Source organism: Acinonyx jubatus, chromosome C1 (assembly GCF_027475565.1).
Source record: "Acinonyx jubatus isolate Ajub_Pintada_27869175 chromosome C1, VMU_Ajub_asm_v1.0, whole genome shotgun sequence".
NCBI lineage: Eukaryota > Metazoa > Chordata > Mammalia > Carnivora > Felidae > Acinonyx > Acinonyx jubatus.
Genome location: NC_069381.1, coordinates 396,463 through 417,187, shown reverse-complemented (window position 1 = coordinate 417,187; position 20,725 = coordinate 396,463). Strand labels below are relative to the sequence as shown.

Below are 20,725 nucleotides of genomic sequence, written 5' to 3'. Positions count from 1 at the left end.
CAACGCGTGGGCCGGCGTTTCCGGCGGGCGCACCGGAAGCTGGCGCCGTTGGGATCGCGCCTGCGCGGTGCGGTGTCGTGGGTTGTGGCGCGCGGCGGAGGTCCTGGGTCCGGGATTTCGTCGTCGAAGTGGTCCCGCTGGCTCGGTGAGCGCAGAGGCGACGGGGCCTGGGAGCCCGTCCGACAGCATGCCCGAGATCAGGGTCACTCCCCTGGGTGAGTGAGGCGCGCTCGGCCGGCCTCGCGGTCGCGGGGCCGGGCGGTGGTGTGGGGACGAGCCGCGGGGGCGCAGAGGGCCGGCCAGGTTCCCAGAGGCCACAGCTGTCGTCCTCGGAGGCCTCGGGCCGGCTCCCGCTCCCGGCTCAGGCCCTGTGTGGAGAAGCTCGGAGGAGCACCGGAGGGACGGTTTTGGGGTCGGGTCCCGGCCCGCTGCGTCCCCAGCTTTCTTCACGGTGAAAAGCAGGCCTGAGCAGACTGTCTCTGCACCTTCTCCTGGGGCCTGCCCTCCGGACGCCGTCACCGTAGAGGCACAGGGTCTCCATCATCGCTGCGCCAGCTTTTGTCCACATGGACTGATGCTTTAGGTCGCCTTTCCTCCCTGCCTCTGCTTCCTTTCGCCTCCTCCATCGTCTCGCACCCGTTACCTGCAGCTTCCCGTTTACCCAATACAGCCATTCACTCTCAGTTCAGCCCTTGTCTTACATGATCCCTGCGACGCTAAAAAGAGAAAAAAAAAAGCTTTGAATTTTGTAAAAGATATAAACGGACACTTTTAAAAGCCCAGACAGTGCAGAACACTGTGAAGGATGAAAGATCACTGGGAATCCAGAGTCCCAGAAACAACTGGGTTATCATTTTGGTGGCCAACCCTGTAGGTGTCTCTGGGCATCCTTCCAGCACTCCTGCTCTGCTGTTCCAGAACCTGCCTCCTACACTGGGTTGTGTGTGGGGAGCGTTTTCCTGCACAGATGTTCCACGCAGCTGCATATCCTTTCTCATGGTGGAGCTCTTCCTCAAAACAGCCCACCCAGTCCTTTGTGTGGACCCTGAGCTGTTGACAGTCACAATGAAGGTCCCTGCCCCTCACCTGCCAGGTCAGAGTACACATCTCTTTGCTGCCATACAGGTCACTCCTACAGACTCTGGCAGCTGTTGGCACAGGGCCCCCTCTGGCTGCTGTGACCCACACTCTTCCCTGCCTTTGGCTCCCTTCCACGGGCCTCTGCGGGACCCTCCTTCCAGCCTGCCCCTTCACGATTTGTCCCCTGTTCTCCTTGAAAGAAAGCAGTTCTTTCTACTGCTTTTGTTACCCCAGATCTGCACCTGGATGTGCTCCCAAGGCCGTAGCACCGTCAAAGCAGAACTATTTCTCTTGTTTTCCTTTGCCGGTTTGTACCTCATGGGCTCTCTGGTCAGATACGGAGAGTCCCAAAGGCTGTCCTACCACACAGCCTTTGCACAGCTGCCCCTCCCATCCTGGCTGTCCCTCTGCACACTACTCAGAAGTCATTTTGTGGAGGACTTACCGGGTATGGTTCTGGAAGTTTTTGGGTTCCCTTCTCTGCCTTAATCTTCTCCATGACGCACTCAGTGCGTCTGATCTATGTGGTTATCGTCTGTTTGCCCTAGAACATAAGCTTCTGCGGACATGGCGTCTCTTTTATTTTCTCTGGAGTCCTGCCTCTTTTTGTGTGCCGTCGACTGTTCCCCATCTTCCTGCCCAGTTCAGGCCTCCATCCTTGCTCCCCAGGATTGTTGTGGGTCCTGGTGGGAGCAGGTGGCCAGTGTCTCAGAGCTGAGCTCTGGAGTCCAGAAACCGTCCCTGGCCCTGTGCTTAGGAGCCATGTGCCTGTGGACTGATCCTATGACTTCTGTGATTTCACGTCCTCTGTAAAGAGAGGCAGCCCTCCCCTTTCCCCTGTCACAAATGTTTGGAGGGCCTCTGGGCACAGCTTTAGGGCTGAAGATGTAGCAGTGGGCAGACAGCTGAGACACTGCCATCGTCCTGATGGGTCAGGAGCAGGCCTTTGAGAGACCTTCAGGACAAGGCCTGTGGCTGAGCTCTTGGCTAGGATCGCCTACTATTGTCATGGGTGACTGAAGCTTCTCAAGGACCAGCCAGGGTCCTGCTCTGAGCCATGGCCTGGTCACCCTCGTGTGTGTGGTGTTAATGGAAGGTTTGCGTGGCTGGTAGAGGGAGGCTTATAGGATCAGGATAGAAAGCAGGTCATTTGGTGACATCATGCAAGGGTATGTCCCTTTCTTCCTGGGCCTCCAGACCCCAGAGGAGATGACACATGGCCAGAAGAGATTGCTGGGATGTGTCCTGCTGGGGCTGGAGCAGCTGGTAGGACTCGAAGTCAAGAACATGGATAGGACTCAGGTTAAGTCTGGACTGGGAATGTCTTGAGGGGGTGCAGTGATGGGGCATCTGCACTGAGGCCACTGTAGCTGGTCATTGCTGGACAGCTGGGGCCCTGTCTCCCCATGGCTGGGCTAAAGCTACTGCACAGTGTCCCTCTGCAGTGGCACCGCCTGGAGGCGCTTGATGCCTTCTGGGAGTAGGCCCTGGGGGAGGGTCCCCACAGCTCAGATGTCACCCCAGTTGAGGTTTCACGAGGGGTGGCGAGGCCTCGTGGAGCATCAGCTTGCCCCTATTAAGTGCCAGGACCACGGTCCAGCACCTGTTGCACATCCCCTGGCCTTTGACGGTTGAGGTCAGCGGCAGCAGGTAGGCTGCTCCCTCGAGAGGTGAGGGGCGTTTTCTCTGACCTAGGTGGTAGTGGCAGGGCCTGAGGCTCGGAGGTGCAGTAGGGGAGGGCACATGGGCTGGAACTCGCTTGGCCCTTTGTCCCTTCCCTGCACATCTCCCTGGCCTGTGTGTGGAGGTGACGGTGCTTCTTGCCTCACCCTTTGTCCACACAGCAGCCGTGGGGGATCTAGTTTCCCCAACCCACTGAGGGTTCTGCAGGGCCGGGGACCCAGAGCACCCACTGGAGGCCTGAGGCAGGCGGCTGGGGCCATCACTTGCAGCAGCAGGGAAACGGACATGGGGGAAGTGGGAAGGGGGTGGCAGCACCTCATCCCGCCTTCCCGTTCAGGAGCTGGCCAGGATGTGGGCCGAAGCTGCATCCTGGTCTCCATCGGGGGCAAGAATGTCATGCTGGACTGCGGAATGCACATGGGCTTCAATGACGACGTGAGTCCTGAGGGGAGGTGGAGGTCCCTGGAGGGACCTCACGCTACCTGTTCCTTGTTGCTGTTCTCAGTAGGATCCCAGGCTTTAGAGCCTCAGGCTCTGACCCATAGAGTAGGGACAGTTTGGGCAAGTGGGCAGTGGTAGGAGGCAGGTGGGTCTGGGGTCACTGCCTTCCCTGGCAGCCCCGGGCCCCACCACTTGACAGGTGGGGTACCCTGCGTGGAAGCGTTGATCTGTACCAGAGCAGGGGCTCGCGGGCTCCTGCAGGGTCATGTGGGGCAGCTCAGTGCTTCCCAGGCAGGGCTTCTGGCTTGGTTACTGGTTCTGGCGGTTTGACCCCTCCCTGGGTTTTCAGAGGCTGTGAACAGTCGATGGTCCTGGTGTGGCCTGCCAGGGTGGGGGTATTAGTGCCCAGGCTCAGCCTGTGCCTTTATTCCCCACTCCTGGGAGTCGCTCCCTGGAGTGCTGGCTGCCCGCCACTTCCATCACCTGCAGACCCAGGGCAGCTGCGTTCTGACCCTTTTTCTTGGCTTCTCAGAGGCGCTTCCCTGATTTCTCGTACATCACCCGCAATGGCCGGCTGACCGACTTCCTGGACTGTGTGATCATCAGGTGAGTGCCCATAGGCTGCTGGTCATAGTGTGATGTCAGCTCACATCTAACCCCACTTCGGGGGTCCTAGTGGGCCCAGGAGAGCCCCCGGGGCCCGTGGAGGCTGCAGGCTGTGGGGTGTTGCGGGCCCAGGTTCTGTTCCAGGTTGCCTATGTGACTCACCCCCAGGGCTGGCCCTCTCCACCTCTGAACGGTGGTCCTGGAGGCTGTGTCTGCGTGAGCTTATAGGTGTTCATGGTTGCCCCTTGACAGGCTTTGATCAGCCCTGTGGAGGCAAGGGGCGCTCTGTGCTGTGGGTGCCTATTGGCTCTGCCCCTGAGTGTCATGGATGAGAGCCCCAGGTGCCCCAAGAAGATGAGGTTGTGTTAGGGCAATAGCCCGTGGCAGGAAGGCCACTGCCCCCAATGCAAAGATGGCACATTTCACCTTGAACCCCTGGGCTGCTTCTCAGACTTCCTCACTCAGCCTTTCAACAGCATTTGGCAGCGGTGACTACACCCTCCCTGCTCGTCCTCAGTCCTCAGACCTTCCCATACATCCTTATCCACCCTGCCCCTGATCTCTAGTCTCATGGTCCAGCTCTTCTCTGGTGACGGTTGAACTCCCCAGCCTGACTGAATGGAGCTCCTGCTTTCCTCCTCTTCCTCACACTCCACCCAGACAGCCCACAGTTTGTGGGTCCAGCCCTTTTCCTGACCTTCAACTTTGCCATGTGGCCAGATGACCAGAGCAGCCTCCTGCTGGTCTTCTCCCCGCACCTTGCAAGCCAGGGACCTGGTGGCCCAAGGCGGCCTCATCCTCAGCTGCTGTGAGGCTCCTGTGGACTCAGTCCCTTCTTGGACATGGGCTTGATGTAGCGGTTTGCTCTGTTTGTGGACCCACAGCACTCTGTTCCCTCTGCCCCAGTGCCTTCCTGGCCTGGCTCACATGCCATGGGGTCTTTCCATCCATCTGCCGGAGAGGGCAGCTCTCCTGATGCCCTGTCCCCTTCTCAGCTACTTTCTATTTGACTGTAGAAAACGTACACCTCTGATGCAAGTATTACCTCTTTAATGCTCACTGCTTTACCAGACACTTAGATTGTAGGTTCCAGGAAGGTAGCAGTTGTCATCTGTTTGCTGCCTCCTACTCTGCAGTACTTAGGATGACATCTGACACACGGTGGGGCCCTGGTGTGGAGGGGCTGTGGGGGCGGGCTTGCTCGGGGAGCAGTGGCCCTGGGCTGATCTATGTTGCACCCCCAGCCACTTCCACCTGGACCACTGTGGGGCACTCCCCTACTTCAGCGAGATGGTGGGCTACGACGGGCCCATCTACATGACCCACCCCACCCAGGCCATCTGCCCCATCCTGCTGGAGGACTACCGCAAGATTGCCGTGGACAAGAAGGGCGAGGCCAACTTCTTTACCTCCCAGATGATCAAAGACTGTATGAAAAAGGTGGTAGCTGTCCACCTCCACCAGACGGTCCAGGTCAGGGTCCTAACAGACCCCCATCCCACTCTCTGTCTGATACTGTGGGGCCACTAGGAGGCAGCAGCGGGCAAGCATGTAGGGACCCAGCCCAGATTCAGGGTGGGAGGGGGGCGCTAGAGTGCCCATCAAGTGCACAGAGCTTCTGCTGCTCACCCAGCCGTGCGTCTGAACACATGTAAGAAGGTGGAGACCGGACAGTGAGATGGGCAAGCCCTGGAGGGCACCCAGTACTAGCTGTGGAGCTTGGGCTTTGTCTCGGTAAGTGTCATATGTGGGTCACGGAGGAAGGTTAAGGTTTTAAGCAGGCAAATGCAATCAAATTGGGTAAAACTTAGCACAAGGATTGTAGATTTGTCTGTTTCTCCTTAGAGTCAGTGGGTTTCGCTTGTTATTAGATGTCTATATATTTTGGGTTGTTTTATCCTTCTGGTTGAACCTCTCGTCAATACAAATATGTGTATTTATCTTTAATAACGCTTCTTACCTTAAAGTCTGTGTTTCTGGTAACATTACACCATCCCTGCCTTTCCCACCTTTGGTTACTGTTTGCATGGCATGGCTTTTTCCATTGCTTTATTTTCAACTTTACTACAACACGTTTCAGATGTTTTTTTTAATTTGTTTTTATTTTTTAAGTTTATTTATTTTGAGAAAGAGAAAGACAGCGCGCATGTGTGTGTGGGGAGGGGCAGAGAGAGAGAGAGAATCCCAAGCAGGCTGTGTGCTGGCAGCATAGAGCCCAATGTCATGAACTGTGAGATCGTGACCTGAGCCGAAATCAAGGGTCAGACACTTAACCGACTGCGCCATGCAGGCGCCCCTGCATCATGTTTTAAATGTAGCTCTTTTAAGTGGCATGTAATTTGTTTTTGCTTTTGTTTGTGTATGAAAATTTCCTACTGTCATGTGTTCATCATCAAATTGAGGATCTTGGTCTTTCCATTTTGCCTTTGTGTCAGGCCAAAGGAGAGACATTGACTACTTTGACAAAACCTTCAAGCGAACTCCAGGAGTGTCACCGACAGCATGACCTTTGTGACCAAATCCAGCAACCAGAACTTCATAATTTTCCTCAATAAAATTCAAACAGCCATCATTGGGTACAAAGGCTGAGATTTCTTTTGTCGTTCTTGATCAGCTGGACCCTGATACACTTCCTGATGGCAGAATTTGGCTGTCTGGTTTCAACCCCTACTTTTTCCAGCACATTCCGTGTGCATGGGAAGCGCCTCCACAAGGGTTGGCCTTCAGGCCCCATGGGCCTCCTTGTCCTGTTGGCTTTGCTGCTTCTAATCTTGTCTGTGGCTGGGGAGCATCCTGGCAGTGTGAGGACTGACACTAGCCTGTCTTGCCGGCACCATGGGCCTGAGCAAAAGAGGTGTTGGTTTCTTTCTTTTTCTTTCTTTCTTCCCTTTTTTTTTTCTTTTCTTTTTAAAAAATCTAGCTTGATAACCTGTCCAGATGGAGCGTTTGGACTCCACATTTAATAACTTTGAGCTTAGCTCTACCTTCTTACCATTTGCTTCCTATTTGACTTGTCTGTTCTGTGTTTCTTCTTTCCATTATTGCCTTTTTCGGATTAATTTTTTAAAATTTCTGCTTCTCTTTTATTTGGTTAGTAACTTCATGCTCTTCTCATTCTCGTAGTGGTAGAGGCTACAAAACGCATTTGTGACAACGCTCTAAGGTACTTGGAGCTTTCGCCTCTATGTATTGGAAAGCTCTCAGAATGTCGTAAATCTGCTTGTCCCTTCCCTGACTTAGGCTGCCGTTCGCCTTGACTTTGATTTGCTCGGTACACAGGAAACTCAGCAGGACTTCTTGACTAATTCCGACAAAGTCTTCTCTGTGTTTACCGTTTCTACTTCTTGTGTTGTTCACTTTCTAATTTGTCTTCCTGCTAGAGAACACCAGTGTGGATCGGTGGGTAATGAATTCTATTTATTCTTATTTTTGTTTCTATTTTAAAAATTTTTTTAGAGGTCGTGGGGGAGAGAGAGAAAGAGAAAGAAAGAGAAAGAGAAAGAGAATCTTAAGCAGGCTTCATGCTCAGTGCAGAGCCCAACATGGGGCTCAGTCCCACGACCTGGGATCATGACCTGAGCCGAAATCAAGAGTTGGATGCTCAACTAACTGAGGCCCCAGGCACCCCCACGAATCTCTTTTATTTGTTTGCAGATGGGTCTGCTTCACCCTCATTCCTGAAGGACTTTTTTCATTACGTGTGGAATTCTAGTTTGGCTGTCATTTTTTTCTTGGTACTTTGGATGTGTCTTTCTATTCACTGTTTGGAAGAGCATCTTTAATCTTAGACTGCTTGTAGGGTTGTGTTCTTCTCTTTGGATTTTGGGGGGGTGGATTTTTGGATGCTACGATGGGCCTGAATGTTGTTCTGTTCTCATTGAATCTGCCCAGGTGTGGAGCCTCTTGGATCTGTGACCTGATGTCTTTCATCAGGTTCTTCCAGTGTTACTCCTGCCTGTTGCTCTCCTCCAGCCCAGGGCTCCAGATGGCAGAATGTTAGGCCTCTCACTTCAGACCTTCCCTGACGCTTTTGTCTTTCTGTGCTTCGTGCTAGATAGTGTTTTCTATATATTTTAGCGCATTAGTACTCTGATTATATGCAATGTGCTGTTAAATTCATACATTGAATTCTTTGAGTTATTATGATTTTTGGTTTAGATTTCCACTTTTTAAAATGATTTCTAGGGGGTGCCTGGGTGGCTCAGTTGTTTGAGCATCTGACTTCAGCTCAGGTCATGATCTCATGGTCTGTGGGTTCAAGCCCGTTGTTGGGCTCTCTGCTGAAGCATGGAGCCTGCTTCAGATCCTCTGTCCCCCTCTCTCTTTGCCCCTCCCCTGCTTGTTCTCCCTTCAAAAATAAACATTAAAAAAAAAAAGGTTTCTAGTTTTTTGGTCAACATCCTGGGTCCTTTTTATGTCTCTGAATGTGTTAGTCACAGCCCTCTTAAAGTCCATGTCTGAAAACTCTAGGAGCTCTGAGTCTGCTTCTCTAGACTGTTGTTTTGCTTTCTGTGGTGGTGTCTCGTCTCTTATGTCTGGTTGCTCTTGGTTGAGAACTGGACGTTGTGTGTGAGAAACAGGAAATGATGAAACATGATGAAACGTGATGAGAACCATGTTCCCTTCTGCCCTCTGCCTCCCCAGTGTCCACCTCCCTGGCCCCTTTGCCATCGTCTTCAACCCAGCATAGCCTGCAGACCTGAGTTGAGGCCTCTTCTCTGTAGGTGGATGATGAGCTCGAAATCAAGGCCTACTATGCAGGCCACGTGCTGGGGGCAGCCATGTTCCAGATTAAAGTGGGCTCAGAGTCTGTGGTCTACACGGTCAGTGGAAGCACCTGGGGCACAGGAGGGACTGCCTGGCCGGGGAGAGGAGGCACCTGCCTTATTGCCACATTCTTTGCCAGGGTGATTATAATATGACCCCGGACCGGCATTTGGGGTGAGTAGGCTATGTGTTTGTTTCTTCCTGTGTGGACCCCTTAGGAGTACAGTAATGTACAGGGGTGTGCTGGGTGCCTTCAGCGTCCACCATGTGTCCTTTGTGCGTGGCAGAGTCTCTTCCTCCTGCTTGTCAGAGGGTCAAGGGAGGCTATGGCTGGGGTCCGTTTTTTTGCTCCTAAGCCTTGAAGTCTAGCCTTGCAGCCATGTGGATTGTCTACCTTGGCCCACGCCCACCTCTGTCATAGAGCTGCCTGGATTGACAAATGCCGCCCCAACCTACTCATCACAGAGTCTACATATGCCACGACCATCCGGGACTCCAAGCGCTGCCGGGAGCGAGACTTCCTGAAGAAGGTCCACGAGGCTGTGGAGCGTGGCGGGAAGGTAGCTGGTGCAGGCGGGGCTCTGGGCCTTGTGCCCACCCCGACCGTGCTACACGGTCCTTCGCCACCTCTGGCATGTCAGGGGACGGGTGCCATGTGTTCTGGGCATGCGGGGAGGAATGTGTTCTGAGCATTAGGAAGAAAAACTTCCCTGAAGACCACGGGGGTTCTTATTCATCCCTTATCTCAGATCCCAGCCCAGGGCTGGCCAGAGCATCCACGCAGTCAGTTTGGGATGTACTGTGGCTGGGAGCAGGACTTGAGGGCAGAGCGCGGGGGCCTTACCTGTGGCCTGCAAAGGGCCTCTGACTCTCGGGGATACCTGGCCATGCCCTCTCAGTGGATGCAGGCCCTGGCCATCAGAGCTGCCAGCAGGGCCAGTGTTTATAGTAGCCGCTTCCTGAGAAGGCAGCCACAGGGAACCACCGCCTGCCCACTGTGATCAGAGGTGGCTTTAACTTGGGTGGGCAGCATGGCCAGGGGTTCCTGCCTGAGCCAGCTTTGCCCTTCCCCTGCAGGTGCTGATCCCTGTGTTTGCGCTGGGCCGCGCTCAGGAGCTCTGCATCCTGCTGGAGACCTTCTGGTAGGTGGTAGCCAGTCGGTTTCTGGGAGCCCTGGCTTGCGTGGGTGCCAGCGGCATGTCCGTGTCCAGCTCTAGGCAGAGTATAGTCAGGGTACCTGACGTCTGTTGGGGCGCCTGCCTGTACCGGGCCCCCCAGTCACGTGCCTACGTCCCCTCTGTGGGACCTGGATGTATAGGAGGGAGCGGGCAGGGGGTGATTCCTTCACGGATGCAGCCTGGGCTGGGGTGTGAGGGGGACGCGGGCTAGCCCTGCCCCGGCAGCTCCTCCACCGTGGCCCTGGCACGGTCCGCAGGGAGCGCATGAACCTGAAGGCCCCCATCTACTTTTCCACGGGCCTCACGGAGAAGGCCAACCACTACTACAAGCTCTTCATAACCTGGACCAACCAGAAGATCCGGAAGACCTTTGTCCAGAGGAACATGTTTGAGTTTAAGCACATCAAGGCTTTCGACCGAGCATTTGCTGACAACCCGGGTCCGATGGTGAGGCCCTGGCCAGGAGGGGTGGGGATGGCTGTCCTGTGCCCATGGTAGCCAAGTTGGGCCAAGGCAGCCAGCGTTGGCTGTCTACATGTGTGCACCTTCTCCGTGTCTGGGACGTGTGAGTGGTCCCTGCCTGCAGGTCTCCCTCAGGGAGTGGGGTGCACTGTGCTGAGGGAAAGATGGGGGGGTGGTCAGAAGATGGGGCCGGTGGTGGGTGCAGGGTCAAAGACTCTTGAGGGCAGAGGAGGGGCTGGACTCGTGTCCAGGGCTGGTTCTTTGGCAGGTGGGTGTCCACTGCCCTGACTGTCCCCTGCCTGCCCTGCAGGTTGTTTTTGCCACACCAGGCATGCTGCATGCCGGCCAGTCCCTGCAGATCTTCCGGAAGTGGGCAGGGAATGAGAAGAACATGGTGAGGGATCTGGGCTCCAGGTGTAGCTCCCAGGAGGGCCTATGAGGTTGGGCAGAGGTGGGGGAGCAGGGGCTCCACCCGGCTTGGGGGCACTGCTGTTGTCAGGACGGGGCTCAGTATCCCAGGGCCCTGTGTCTGACCCAGGCAGCTCCCACCCTTGCTGTGTGTCGGCCTCTCTGCATCGGGCAGTAAAGCCTTCTGGCTTCCGTAGCTGACGTGCTACTCAGGCCTGGGATGGGGAACTGCTGGCAAGGGGAAGGGGCCATCAAAGGTTCAGGTTTAGACAGGCAGCAGGGGTGGGGTGGAGAGACAGAGAGGAAGCCCGAGGCAGGAATGGGGGGGGGGGGGGATTGGTGTCATCTGCAGGGTGGCCACCGGCTCCACGCCTCACTGCCCCACAGGTCATCATGCCTGGCTACTGCGTGCAGGGAACCGTGGGCCATAAGATCCTCAGTGGGCAACGCAAGCTGGAGATGGAGGGGCGGCAGGTGGTGAGTCCCCACTTCCTGATAGCTCCACGGGCCCCACCTTGGCTCGCTTGGGAGCCCTCTGAGCCTTTGCTTGTGGTAAGGGCCTGTGCGCACTGTGATTCTGCAGCTGGAGGTCAAGATGCAGGTGGAGTACATGTCCTTCAGTGCCCATGCCGATGCCAAGGGTATCATGCAGCTGGTGGGCCAGGCGGAGCCTGAGAGCGTGCTGCTGGTGCATGGGGAGGCCAAGAAGATGGAGTTCCTGAAGCAGAAGATTGAGCAGGAGTTCCGTAGGTTGGGGGTGGGGGGTGGGGGGGCGCGGGCTGCCACGGGATGTGTGGGGAGGGCTTGGGGGGGCACAGGGGGGTGTGGGCTGCCACGGGATGTGGGAGGAATGGGGGGCGCGGGCTGCCCGTGGGGTCAGCATGGGCAGAGCCAGCTGATCCTGACAAGCTTTCTGCCCCTCCCCCTCCGGCCCAGGGGTCAGCTGCTACATGCCAGCCAACGGTGAGACGGTGACACTGCCCACAAGCCCCAGCATCCCTGTAGGCATCTCGCTGGGGCTGCTGAAGCGGGAGATGGCACAGGGTACGCAGGGCAGGGCAGGGCAGGGCAGGGGAGCGGCTCAGCGGGTGGACCCGATGGCAGCTCCCGTCCTCGCCCCTTTCTCCACAGGGCTTCTCCCTGATGCCAAAAAGCCCCGGCTCCTGCATGGCACTCTGATCATGAAAGACAGTGTGAGTGCGCGTGGGCGGGGGCACGGCGGGGGCGGGGCGCTCCATGCCCCCTGACCTGCCCCTGTCCCGCAGAACTTCCGGCTGGTGTCCTCAGAGCAGGCCCTCAAGGAGCTGGGTCTCGCCGAGCACCAGCTGCGCTTCACCTGCCGTGTCCATCTGCACGACCCTCGCAAGGAGCAGGAGACAGCCGTGCGCGTCTACAGCCACCTGAAGAGGTGGGTACCCGACCCTTCCCGGCCCTGGGGCGGGTAAGAAGAGGGGTACGAGGCAGGTCTCACAGTGTTTCCCCACAGCGTCCTCAAGGAGCACTGCGTGCAGCACCTTCCCGACGGGTCCGTGACCGTGGAGTCCATCCTTATCCAAGCCGCGGCCCACTCCGAGGACCCAGGCACCAAGGTGCTGTTGGTCTCCTGGACCTACCAGGTGAGTGGCCTCCAGGGCCCTGTAGCCGGCAGGTCAGGATAGGCGGGGTTACCCCATCACCTTGCTCTGCCCAGGTATGGTGGTCAGGGGAGGTGAGATGACTGCCCCCTCTTGCATCTGGCTACAGGATGAAGAGCTGGGAAGTCACCTCACGTCACTGCTCAAGAAGGGCCTACCCCAGGCCGCCAGCTGATCACCAGCCAGAGGGCCCTAGGCTTCCCTCTAGAGCCATGTCTGTGCCTCAGGTCTTCCCTGTGTCCCTGGATGTGGAGCCCACGGCTGGTCACAGCACTTGTCTGTGAGGACACAACCAGCATTATGTGCCTACGTGATTGGCCAGTTCTCGCTGAGGAAAGAAATAGGCCTGGGGACTTCATCACCCTTTATTTCTATTCCTGAGCCCCCAAGAGATGGGTGGTTGCTCCTGAAGTATTTTGTCCAGTAAAAAGAGAACCAAAGACCACATGGGTGTTCCCTTCTTGATGCCCAGACCTTTTTCCTGTGGTCTACCCAGAGCAGCCCACCTGGGGCAGACCGGGGTACCCAGGAAGGTGGGGACTTCTGGAAGGTACGGGCCAGTGGGAGGCAGGAAGCCTGCTGTGGCTCCGGATGGGCAAGTGCTGGTCCCTGCTGCTCCATGGCATGCAGAGCTGGGCAGGGTCCAGTGGCAGGGCCTAGTATGTCACAGCTGCCCTGATCTCAGCTGGGCATCTGGGGATTATCTGTGCCTCCCATGTGGTGAATCCTGCAGGGCACAGGAGGTTTTCTACAGGGGCTGTGCCTGTCCAGGCCACAGCTTCCTCTGGGCTGCAGAGCCTCTGCCTGTCAAGGCCCTCCCCGCTCCCTAAGGCGAGCCCCCTCAGCCTCCCTCCCTACTGGGAACTTGATCGCAGGGGCCGGGTGAGGAGTATGGCTTGGGTCTAAGGGCCCAGGGGAAGGAGACCCCTCACTCCAGGCTGCCTGCTCTTGGGAGCAGCTGGAGACTTTTTGTCCAACCTGGTTGGGGCTTCCTTGCCTCCAGGGCCCTGGCTTTCCTGCTGAACACAGGCTGGATTCCCACCTGTTAGGACAGAGGAGAGCTGCAGCTGTGCTGCTACCAGGAGCCCCTCCTCCCATCAAGCACCCCACCTTGGGAGGGGCTCAGTCATTGGGGTGCATGCAGGGACTTTTCCAGGCTGTCTACCCTTACCGAGACTCCCGTACTGCACTGACTTGAGGAATAAGCCGTGGGCCGGGGCCACACGTGTCTGGTGTCTGCCGAGGGGGTCCCGGCTTTCCAAAATCACCTTCACCTGAGCGGGCATCAGAGCTCCCAGCCCCACAGCCACCAGCACAGCTGTCATTCTCCGAACCTGCAATCCGAGGCCAAGACTGCCATAGTGACCCAGCTCCTCGGGTCCGCCCCCATCCCTGGAGGCCCAGGCAAAACCCACCTGTCTGTACAGAAAGGACTGGCTCTCAAACTCCAGGTTCCAGAACTGCAACCTAGAGATAGAGGCACCTGTGACACCTGGGCCAGGACAACCCCCAGTCTGCACTGTGGCCCCAGAGGAGGGGGGCAGGGGGAGGGAGCTAGGAAAGACTGGTTTCCACTCTCTCTTCCACCCTAGGGGCTTCCATTGGCCACCCTGCCCTCAAGTGAAGCTGCTGGGAGAGACCTTCTGAACGGGAGGGGCTGCAGAGCCTTCTGAGAGGCCTAGGCAGTGGGGACAGGGCTCTCAGGTGGAGGTGCTGCTGAGGCACAGGTCCTAGGGCAGCTCTGGGGCAGGGAGGTGAGCATGACCAACTCCTCTACCAGAAACCCAAGGCCCAGGGTAGGGGTTCTTCAGCTGATCATGCAGAAGTTCCTCCTCCCTTCAGTGCAGGCTCAGACTGAGAAGGTTTGGGAAGCCGACAGCTGACATCTGGCCAGAGGCCCCAGGAACAGTGGAACCAACCGCCTGCCAGGTAGCGCTGGGACCACTGGCCTGGTGCTCCTCTTCCAGCAAAGTGTTTTCAGCAGCTGCCAAGATCCATCTACTAGTCCATGAGCCGTGGCTGGACAGGGCTGGGAGCCCTTGGAGAAAGCATTCTCTGTTCCCAGTGTGGCAGGACCCCAGCCCAGGGCGGGGAGGGCACAGCTGTAGGTTCATGGTTGTTGGGGCCATGCCACTTAGCTGACTAGCATCTCCCCTGTGAGGTTGCTGATGGGCACCCAACTCCAGCTGTGTCCTGCACCACCCTCAGCAAGGAAGGTGCTAAATCTAAATCCAGCTCCCCCAGCCTCTGGCCAGTGTGCAAGGTGCCTTTCATTACCTGTTCTCCTGGGGGAGGACAAAGGGGCTGCCTAGGTCAGGGGACACAGAAGCTCGGCGCAATGTGCGCACTGAGCTCGTGGCTGGGCTGCCAGATGACTGGAAGGCACTGAAGTCATGTGTCCCTAGAAGGTGCTGGGCAGCCTCCTGCATGGCCTCTACATCCAAGCAGCTGCAGGGAGACAGGTGAGTGGTCAGGAGGGAGTAGCCAGCCAGGTGTGCCTGGCAACCCTCTCGTGCTCCCTCACATCCACGCTCACCCTGCCCGTAGTGCCCAGCATCGGTTTCGTTCAAACACAGACAGCTGATCGGGCCGGTGGCAGCCGGTGGCCAGGCGGTACAGGTAGGTCCTGGATGTGGCAGCATGGCGGGCATGGAAGTCAATGGGTACTCGGAAGGCCTGCAGTACCCTGTGGGAGCACGATCAGGCATACCAGAATGACCCCTATGCACCCACGGACCCAAGTGACCCCTTGGTATCTCCATCATTCCCAAGTTCTGTGCAGACACCAAGTCCTTCCTGACTCGTGGTCTCCACCCACAGCGGGCCAGTTTGGAGACAGCAGACAGGTGCTCACCGGATGGCCGGGTGCCTCAGGTGGGCATTGAGAGCTTCAGCCAGGACCTCGGGGGAGAAGGGGGGCTGGCCTGAGCGGCGCTGGACGTCTAGGTGAGCGGCGTTGCTCAGCGCGTGGACTCCAGCATCCGTGCGGCTGGAGATGGTGAACTTGACCGGCACCACCGAATTCAGCCTCTTTGCAGCCTCCTGCGAGGACAGAGCCGCCTGGGGCGGGGTGGGCAGCGCAGGGCGAAGGCCGGAGCCCAAGAGACCCGGGGGCTCTCATCTGCCCATTCCCCGGGTCTCCCTCTTTCCATTCTGAGGGGGTGACCGGCGGAGCTCACCTCCAGGTAGTTCTGGACCCCGATGGCGCGCTGGGAGCCCCTGATGGCCGCGACCCCGCTGCGGGCAGAGGCGGGCTCAGGTTAGCTGACGGAGGCCCGCCCCGCACAAGCCCGTTCCCTTCCCAGGCGTCGAGTACTAAATTAGCTCCCCCGCCACCTCCCCGGCCCCACCTAGGATGCCGGGATACACTTGGGGGCCGCGGGCATGGATGGGAGGTCCTGAAGACGTACTTGAACTCCGTGCCCAAGTACTGGAAGTACACGAGGTAGCGCGCCCTCACCGAGCCTGCGGCAGGGCCCATGGCTGGAGTCGGCAGAGCCAGAGCCGGTCGAGAAGGGCCAGGCTGAGCACATCCGCGTGTGTGCCCTGCGCGCGCGCACGGAAGCAGCCTGGCCACGCCCCCCGGCTGCGCCTGCGCCTTAGCTTTCCTCCCTGCAAGGCACTCGCTCGCCCCAAGGCCGCCGAAGGCCAGAGCAGGGGAGCGGCCGGACTTAGGGAGCGGGTGCAAAGTGCCAGCGGGCTGAGGAGCGCGTGGATCGGATTCGGACAGTGGCACCAGGGAGGGGCTCCCGCGGACGGGCGCTCTTTCATCCGTCCTCTCGCCCGCTCACCCACTTCCCACCGTCCTGGAGTGGGTCCGTGCCCACGATCCGCGCAAGCGGTTTTCGCAAACGCCCCGACTTGCGTAACGGCCGCCTCGCTGGAGCGGGCAGTCCCGCGCCCTCCCCGCCCCTCGCGGACCGGCGACTGTCGCTGGGCCCGACCCTCTTCCCAGCCCGCGGTGGCCTGGGAACGGGGCGGCAGGACGACGGGGCGTCCGGGCCGGAGCCAGGCGTGGCCGTGGCCTCAGGGAGGGGAGTTTGGCGACGCTCCCCGGCAGTGACAGCGGGAGGCGAGCGCGGGCGGCGAACATTGGCGACGCTCCCCAGCCGTGACAGCCGGCGGCGCGCGCGGGCGGCGGACTTTGGCGACATTCCCCGGCGGTGACAGGCGGGGCGGGGCGGCGGCGCGGCGGCCTCATTCCGGGGCGGGCGGGCGCCGAGCGCGGCGCGGGCGGGCCGGCTGACGGAGGAGCGAGCGGGCCGGCCGGGGATGCCGCTCGGGGCTCAGCGGTCCTCGTGTCAGTGAGCGCCGCGCACCGCCGCAGCCATGACGGTGGAGTTCGAGGAGTGCATCAAGGACTCGCCGCGCTTCAGGTGCGCCCCCAGGGGCGGTGCGGCCCTTTGTGGTCGGCGGGGGTCGCCGCCCCCTCGGGGCACCCGGGGTCGCCGTGGGTGGGCGCACGGGGCGGGGGGAGGGGGGCGTCGTTGCCGCCTTTGAGCCGGGGCACGGGAGCCGGGGGTGGGGGGGCGCGGGAGCTGGAGGACCCCTCCTCGGACAAAGCCCGCAGCCCCGGGCCCAAAGGCCTTGAACAAAAGATGCCCCTTGTGCCGGTCACCTCGCGCGGAGAGTGCGCGCGTGGGGGTGGGGTGGCCGCCGGTACAGCCACCTTTCCGTGGGAGTGTCCACCCCCGCTTTGTGTCTGCACCATCGAGCTGGCCACCTGCACGGGGCTGAGGCCCTCCTGGCCCTGCGGTCCTTCCCTGGCCGGGGTGGCCTGGGTGCCAGGAGCGTTAGTCCCTGGAATGTGTCTTGGTCCGTGTGCCCAAAGCAGTGCATGGGGGTCAGGCAGCAGGAGCCACGCTTCAGTCTAGGGCTGGCTGCTTGGCAGGGGTGACCTAGGGGCCTGGAGGTGTGGGCCCTAGGCTGAGCAGACTGGGTGGGATTTTCGGGTGGGGGTCCTGCCCTGTACCCAGCCCTGGGCTTGTCTGTTTAGTCCTTCCTGGTAGTGCAGGTGGGCTCACCCACGTGCACCACGAAGCACCCTCTGTGTGGCAGGTGCATATGCTTGTGTTCTGGTGCATGTGCGTGAGCTCTGCTCCTCTGGACCCTCCCTTGAGGTGCCAGATCCTGGACGTGAATGTGTGGGTGGGCCGCACCCCTGGGCTGGCATGTTTGATGTGTACATGCAGACCAGGGATAGGTGCGTGCCTGCGTGAGTGCGTGTGCACGTGTCACTTTGTAACCTCTCTGTGTGGATATGTACACGGATGTATACACGTACTATGTGTTTATCACGCACATATGAGTTCTGGCACTAAACACACGTGTATTCTGACAGTAGGCATATGTATCTGTACATCTGTGTGTATCGTGTATACATATTTGAGTGTGTGTGTGTGTACTCTGTGTCACTGCCTGCATGCACATTTGATTGCACGTGAGTGTTTCTACCATGCTTCTGTGTACATGTGTCCTTGGTCATGCGTGTGTGTGCCTGCTGGGTCTTAGGTGTGCTGGCATGAGGACCTGTGTGTGGACGGACTGGTGAGCCTCAGCCCTGGTGCTCTTCCCCCTGTGTCCCTTGCACAACCATCACACAGGGACAGAGAGTCACAAAGGCTTGGGGAGGCTACGGATGAGGAGTCAGGGGTTGGTCCAGGAAGGGGCCCCAGGCAGAGGGGCTGGGGGATCCTCTGCGTTCACCCATCTTCTGTTGCTGACTGGTTGAGGGAGGGGGTGTGAGCAGCTCAGGCACCTACAGTCGTGGGCCCCCACCACCACCCACTGCCCTCCAGGACCCAGGCTGTAGGGGGAGACATAGCCAGGGTCTTGGTCCTGGCTGAGGCACGCTAGCCTCACCACCACCCCCCCCCCCCGCCCCCCGCTTGCTCAGAAACCTCATGGTCCTTCTCCCCCGGAGTGGAGGGGTCCAGGCCCACCTTGCCTTGTCGGACTGGGGGCACTGGCATCCCATTCACCTCCTGGCCTTCCCTCCCACTAGCTTGGTCTGCCACCACTGTGGCACACAGTGGGTGCAGTGGCTGCCTGGGTTTTGCCATGCTTCCTCTGGCAGGGAGGGGCTACCCCTGGAAAGTGCCCAGCTGGGCCTGGGAGGGGGGCTGAGGAGATTCATCTGAACCTTGGATCGTAGAAGCTACACCGTGTTGGTTTGGCGGTTGGGCTGTGATTTAACAGGGCGTTGAGGTTCTCTTGGGGGTCCACTGTCTCCTCCCCCACAGGGACTTCCAGTGGCAGGCCTGAGATGAGCCAGAGTGGGGCTGGGTGGGAGGCTGTGGCCAGTGATGTGAGGCCAGGTGGCTTCAGACCTGGGAAGAAGGACCGTGCCTACATGCTCTTGGCCTCGGGAGAGCCCCACAGCCTTGGGATGCACGTGGGAGAGTCCAGACTCTTCCAGACAGGCCTGGAGGCGCAGCCCCCTAGTTCTTAGTGCCCCCTCCCCTGGGTGGGGCTTCAGGCGCTGAGTCATGGCTTTGGTGGGAGAGCCTGCCTCACCCTCCTCCTTGTCATACAAGCTGCTGAAGAAATCCTGGAGGGGGTGGACAGGAAAGGAGGTCTCGGGTCCTTGGGGGCCAGGGCTCCCAGGACAGGGTGCTGGTGCTTTGCTCTCTGCTGAGCACCCACTTGCCTCCCATGAGCACACTCATCAGCATCTGGTGCAGCCCCACCCTTGTGGGGGACCCCCCACCCTCCACCGGCCTTGCCCAAGGGCAGCAGCTCTCTGTGCAGCGGCTCAGGACAGTTGGGGCAGCCAGGGTTCCTGCTGCAGCATCCACTCCCGGTGCGTGTCTCGTACCTTCTCTGGAACTCAGAGTCCCCTTAGCCCCACTGGAAGGGATGGCGCTCAGAGAGGAGCCCGTGTCCAGCCAGGGAGTGAGTGAGTGCGGTGGGGAACTTCCAAAGTCGCTGGCTGGGGCTGCCTGGCACCCTCCCCACAACTCCAAATTGTAGGCATGTGAGGGACTGGGAAACACTGGAACACAGCGCCCCCCCCCCCCCCCCCGGCTGGCCATGAGGGCAGCGGGGGGGGGGGTGAGGGGGGGGACACTAGACCTGGATGGCCTTTGCTCTGCCTGACCCTGACCTAAGACCTGTCCCTGGAGCTCTGCCTCTCACCTCTGGCCCTGTTGTCAGCCCCGGCCCTGATTCTCCGTTGTCCTTCATCCCCTGGAGGCCAGATGGGCCCAGTTCACCAGCTGAGTGGGTTGGGGGGGGCGCCAGGATCCTGGCCCTCTTTCCCTGTTTCCTGTTCCCAGAACACGGGGAGGGGTCACGTGCCAGATCCATCTGCCTTGCCTTCCGGGGATTCTCCCGTCTGTGGCTTCTCTGGTGATGTCATTCGTTAACTCTTCCCTCCCTGAGGCAGCCCCATTGTAAGGCTGTCCCGGTGGGAGTGGGCTCCTCTGAGGCCTGACCCACCACTCCCTTTGAGCAGACTGTGCTGTTTGGTATTCTGAGGTTGGAGGAGTCAGGGGGCACCCGTCCAACAGTTATTCTGGGGTCTCATAATCTGCCGGGACCGGAGAGAGCAGCTAGCTGGCCCATGCTTACGCGCCCTGAGACTGGCTGGCCCCAGGCTCCATAGGACCTAGGTGGGATCTGGGGTCAATTCAGCCCTGGAGTGGCCGGGCCAGGAGGGTGACCAGCAGCCCCTCTTTCTGTCCTCAGGGACTTGATGACCTTCTCTCCCTGGGGCCACAGCAGCCAGCCGCCATCATAGCCGACTGGGCCTCTCTCTGATGGGAGTGGTGGTGGGTGCTGGGCGGCTCTGGAGTCAGCTGGACCTGGGTCCCAGTCCCACACCCTCTGCCCAGGGGGCATCGGCCTTTGCCAGCTTCTATTTCCTGCATGTCTGAGGAGCGTAGGACAGCGAGTGGGCTGAGGGGAGCGGGTGGCCTAAGCCGAGTGGCCCCTTCTCACTGCAGACCCTCACAGAGAGGTGCGTGGGGCTGGGGACGCTGTGGCTTGGCGGGCCTGCAGCCACCTGTGTTCCTGTTGCAGGGCTACTATTGACGAGGTGGAAACAGACGTGGTGGAGATCGAGGCAAAACTAGACAAGGTGAAGGCGGGGCCCAGGGGTGAATGGAGGGTCCTGGGCTGCTCTCTCTGCCCCCGTGCCTGGCCCTGACCTGGCTCACACACAGGCTCGTGTATGAGTGTGTGTGTCTGTGTGCGTGTGTGATCAGGGCTCGGCCCCTCCCTCTGGGTTTGTGCCTCGTTCTCCCCGGCTGTACCCTACCTATCATACCTGTCCCAGGGGGCGCGTGCGGCACACGTGTGTCTCCTGTCAAGAGGGGGTAGGCCTTGGTGAGTCCCCCTCTGCCATCTTTTGGGCGAGGGGTGGGGATTGTTACTAGGGACGGGGTGGGGAGGGTGCTATTGAGTGGCTGGGTTGGGGGCCCGAGGGCAGGGGCAGGGGAGGAGAAGAGGGAGGAGGGAGGGGTA

General features: G+C 59.3%; 3 protein-coding genes and 1 pseudogene across 4 annotated transcripts in view; 2 read left to right on the top strand and 2 right to left on the bottom strand.

The window, feature by feature from the left end:
• The first annotated feature begins 32 nt into the window (after positions 1–32).
• Positions 33–12,704, top strand: INTS11 (integrator complex subunit 11). The gene is made up of 17 exons (XM_027060768.2): positions 33–215; positions 3,101–3,198; positions 3,737–3,810; positions 5,055–5,283; positions 8,535–8,633; positions 8,717–8,751; positions 8,999–9,137; positions 9,655–9,719; positions 10,013–10,202; positions 10,528–10,611; positions 11,013–11,102; positions 11,209–11,371; positions 11,562–11,669; positions 11,757–11,818; positions 11,891–12,033; positions 12,112–12,241; positions 12,369–12,704. The coding sequence occupies exons 1-17, from the start codon at positions 188–190 to the stop codon at positions 12,432–12,434; spliced, it is 1,803 nt and encodes a 600-aa protein (XP_026916569.1). The 5' UTR covers positions 33–187; the 3' UTR covers positions 12,435–12,704.
• On the bottom strand, positions 5,274–6,647 carry LOC106988770 (40S ribosomal protein S23-like; annotated as a pseudogene).
• On the bottom strand, positions 12,611–15,882 carry PUSL1 (pseudouridine synthase like 1). Its single transcript, XM_027060772.2, is given in 9 exon segments — positions 12,611–13,236; positions 13,239–13,301; positions 13,431–13,593; positions 13,675–13,726; positions 14,537–14,707; positions 14,796–14,945; positions 15,114–15,301; positions 15,439–15,496; positions 15,670–15,882. Coding segments are annotated over 9 exon segments (1,086 nt in total). The 5' UTR covers positions 15,741–15,882; the 3' UTR covers positions 12,611–13,066.
• Positions 15,868–20,725, top strand: part of ACAP3 (ArfGAP with coiled-coil, ankyrin repeat and PH domains 3) — a 14,650-nt gene continuing 9,792 nt past the window's right edge. For both annotated transcript variants that reach the window (XM_027060758.2, XM_027060755.2), the window contains exons 1-2: positions 15,868–16,635; positions 20,282–20,339. In XM_027060758.2, coding sequence (XP_026916559.1) covers positions 16,589–16,635; positions 20,282–20,339 — 105 coding nt within the window. In that variant the 5' untranslated portion in view covers positions 15,868–16,588. The remainder of the gene's footprint in view (positions 16,636–20,281; positions 20,340–20,725) is intronic.

Bases quoted from the DNA above. Each gene is read 5' to 3' on its own strand.
- INTS11 (XM_027060768.2), top strand. From the start codon at position 188: ATGCCCGAGATCAGGGTCACTCCCCTGG. The intron at 5,284-8,534 runs GTCAGGGTCCTA...TCTTCTCTGTAG, and splicing joins ACCTCCACCAGACGGTCCAG to GTGGATGATGAGCTCGAAAT. The intron at 9,138-9,654 runs GTAGCTGGTGCA...CTTCCCCTGCAG, and splicing joins CTGTGGAGCGTGGCGGGAAG to GTGCTGATCCCTGTGTTTGC.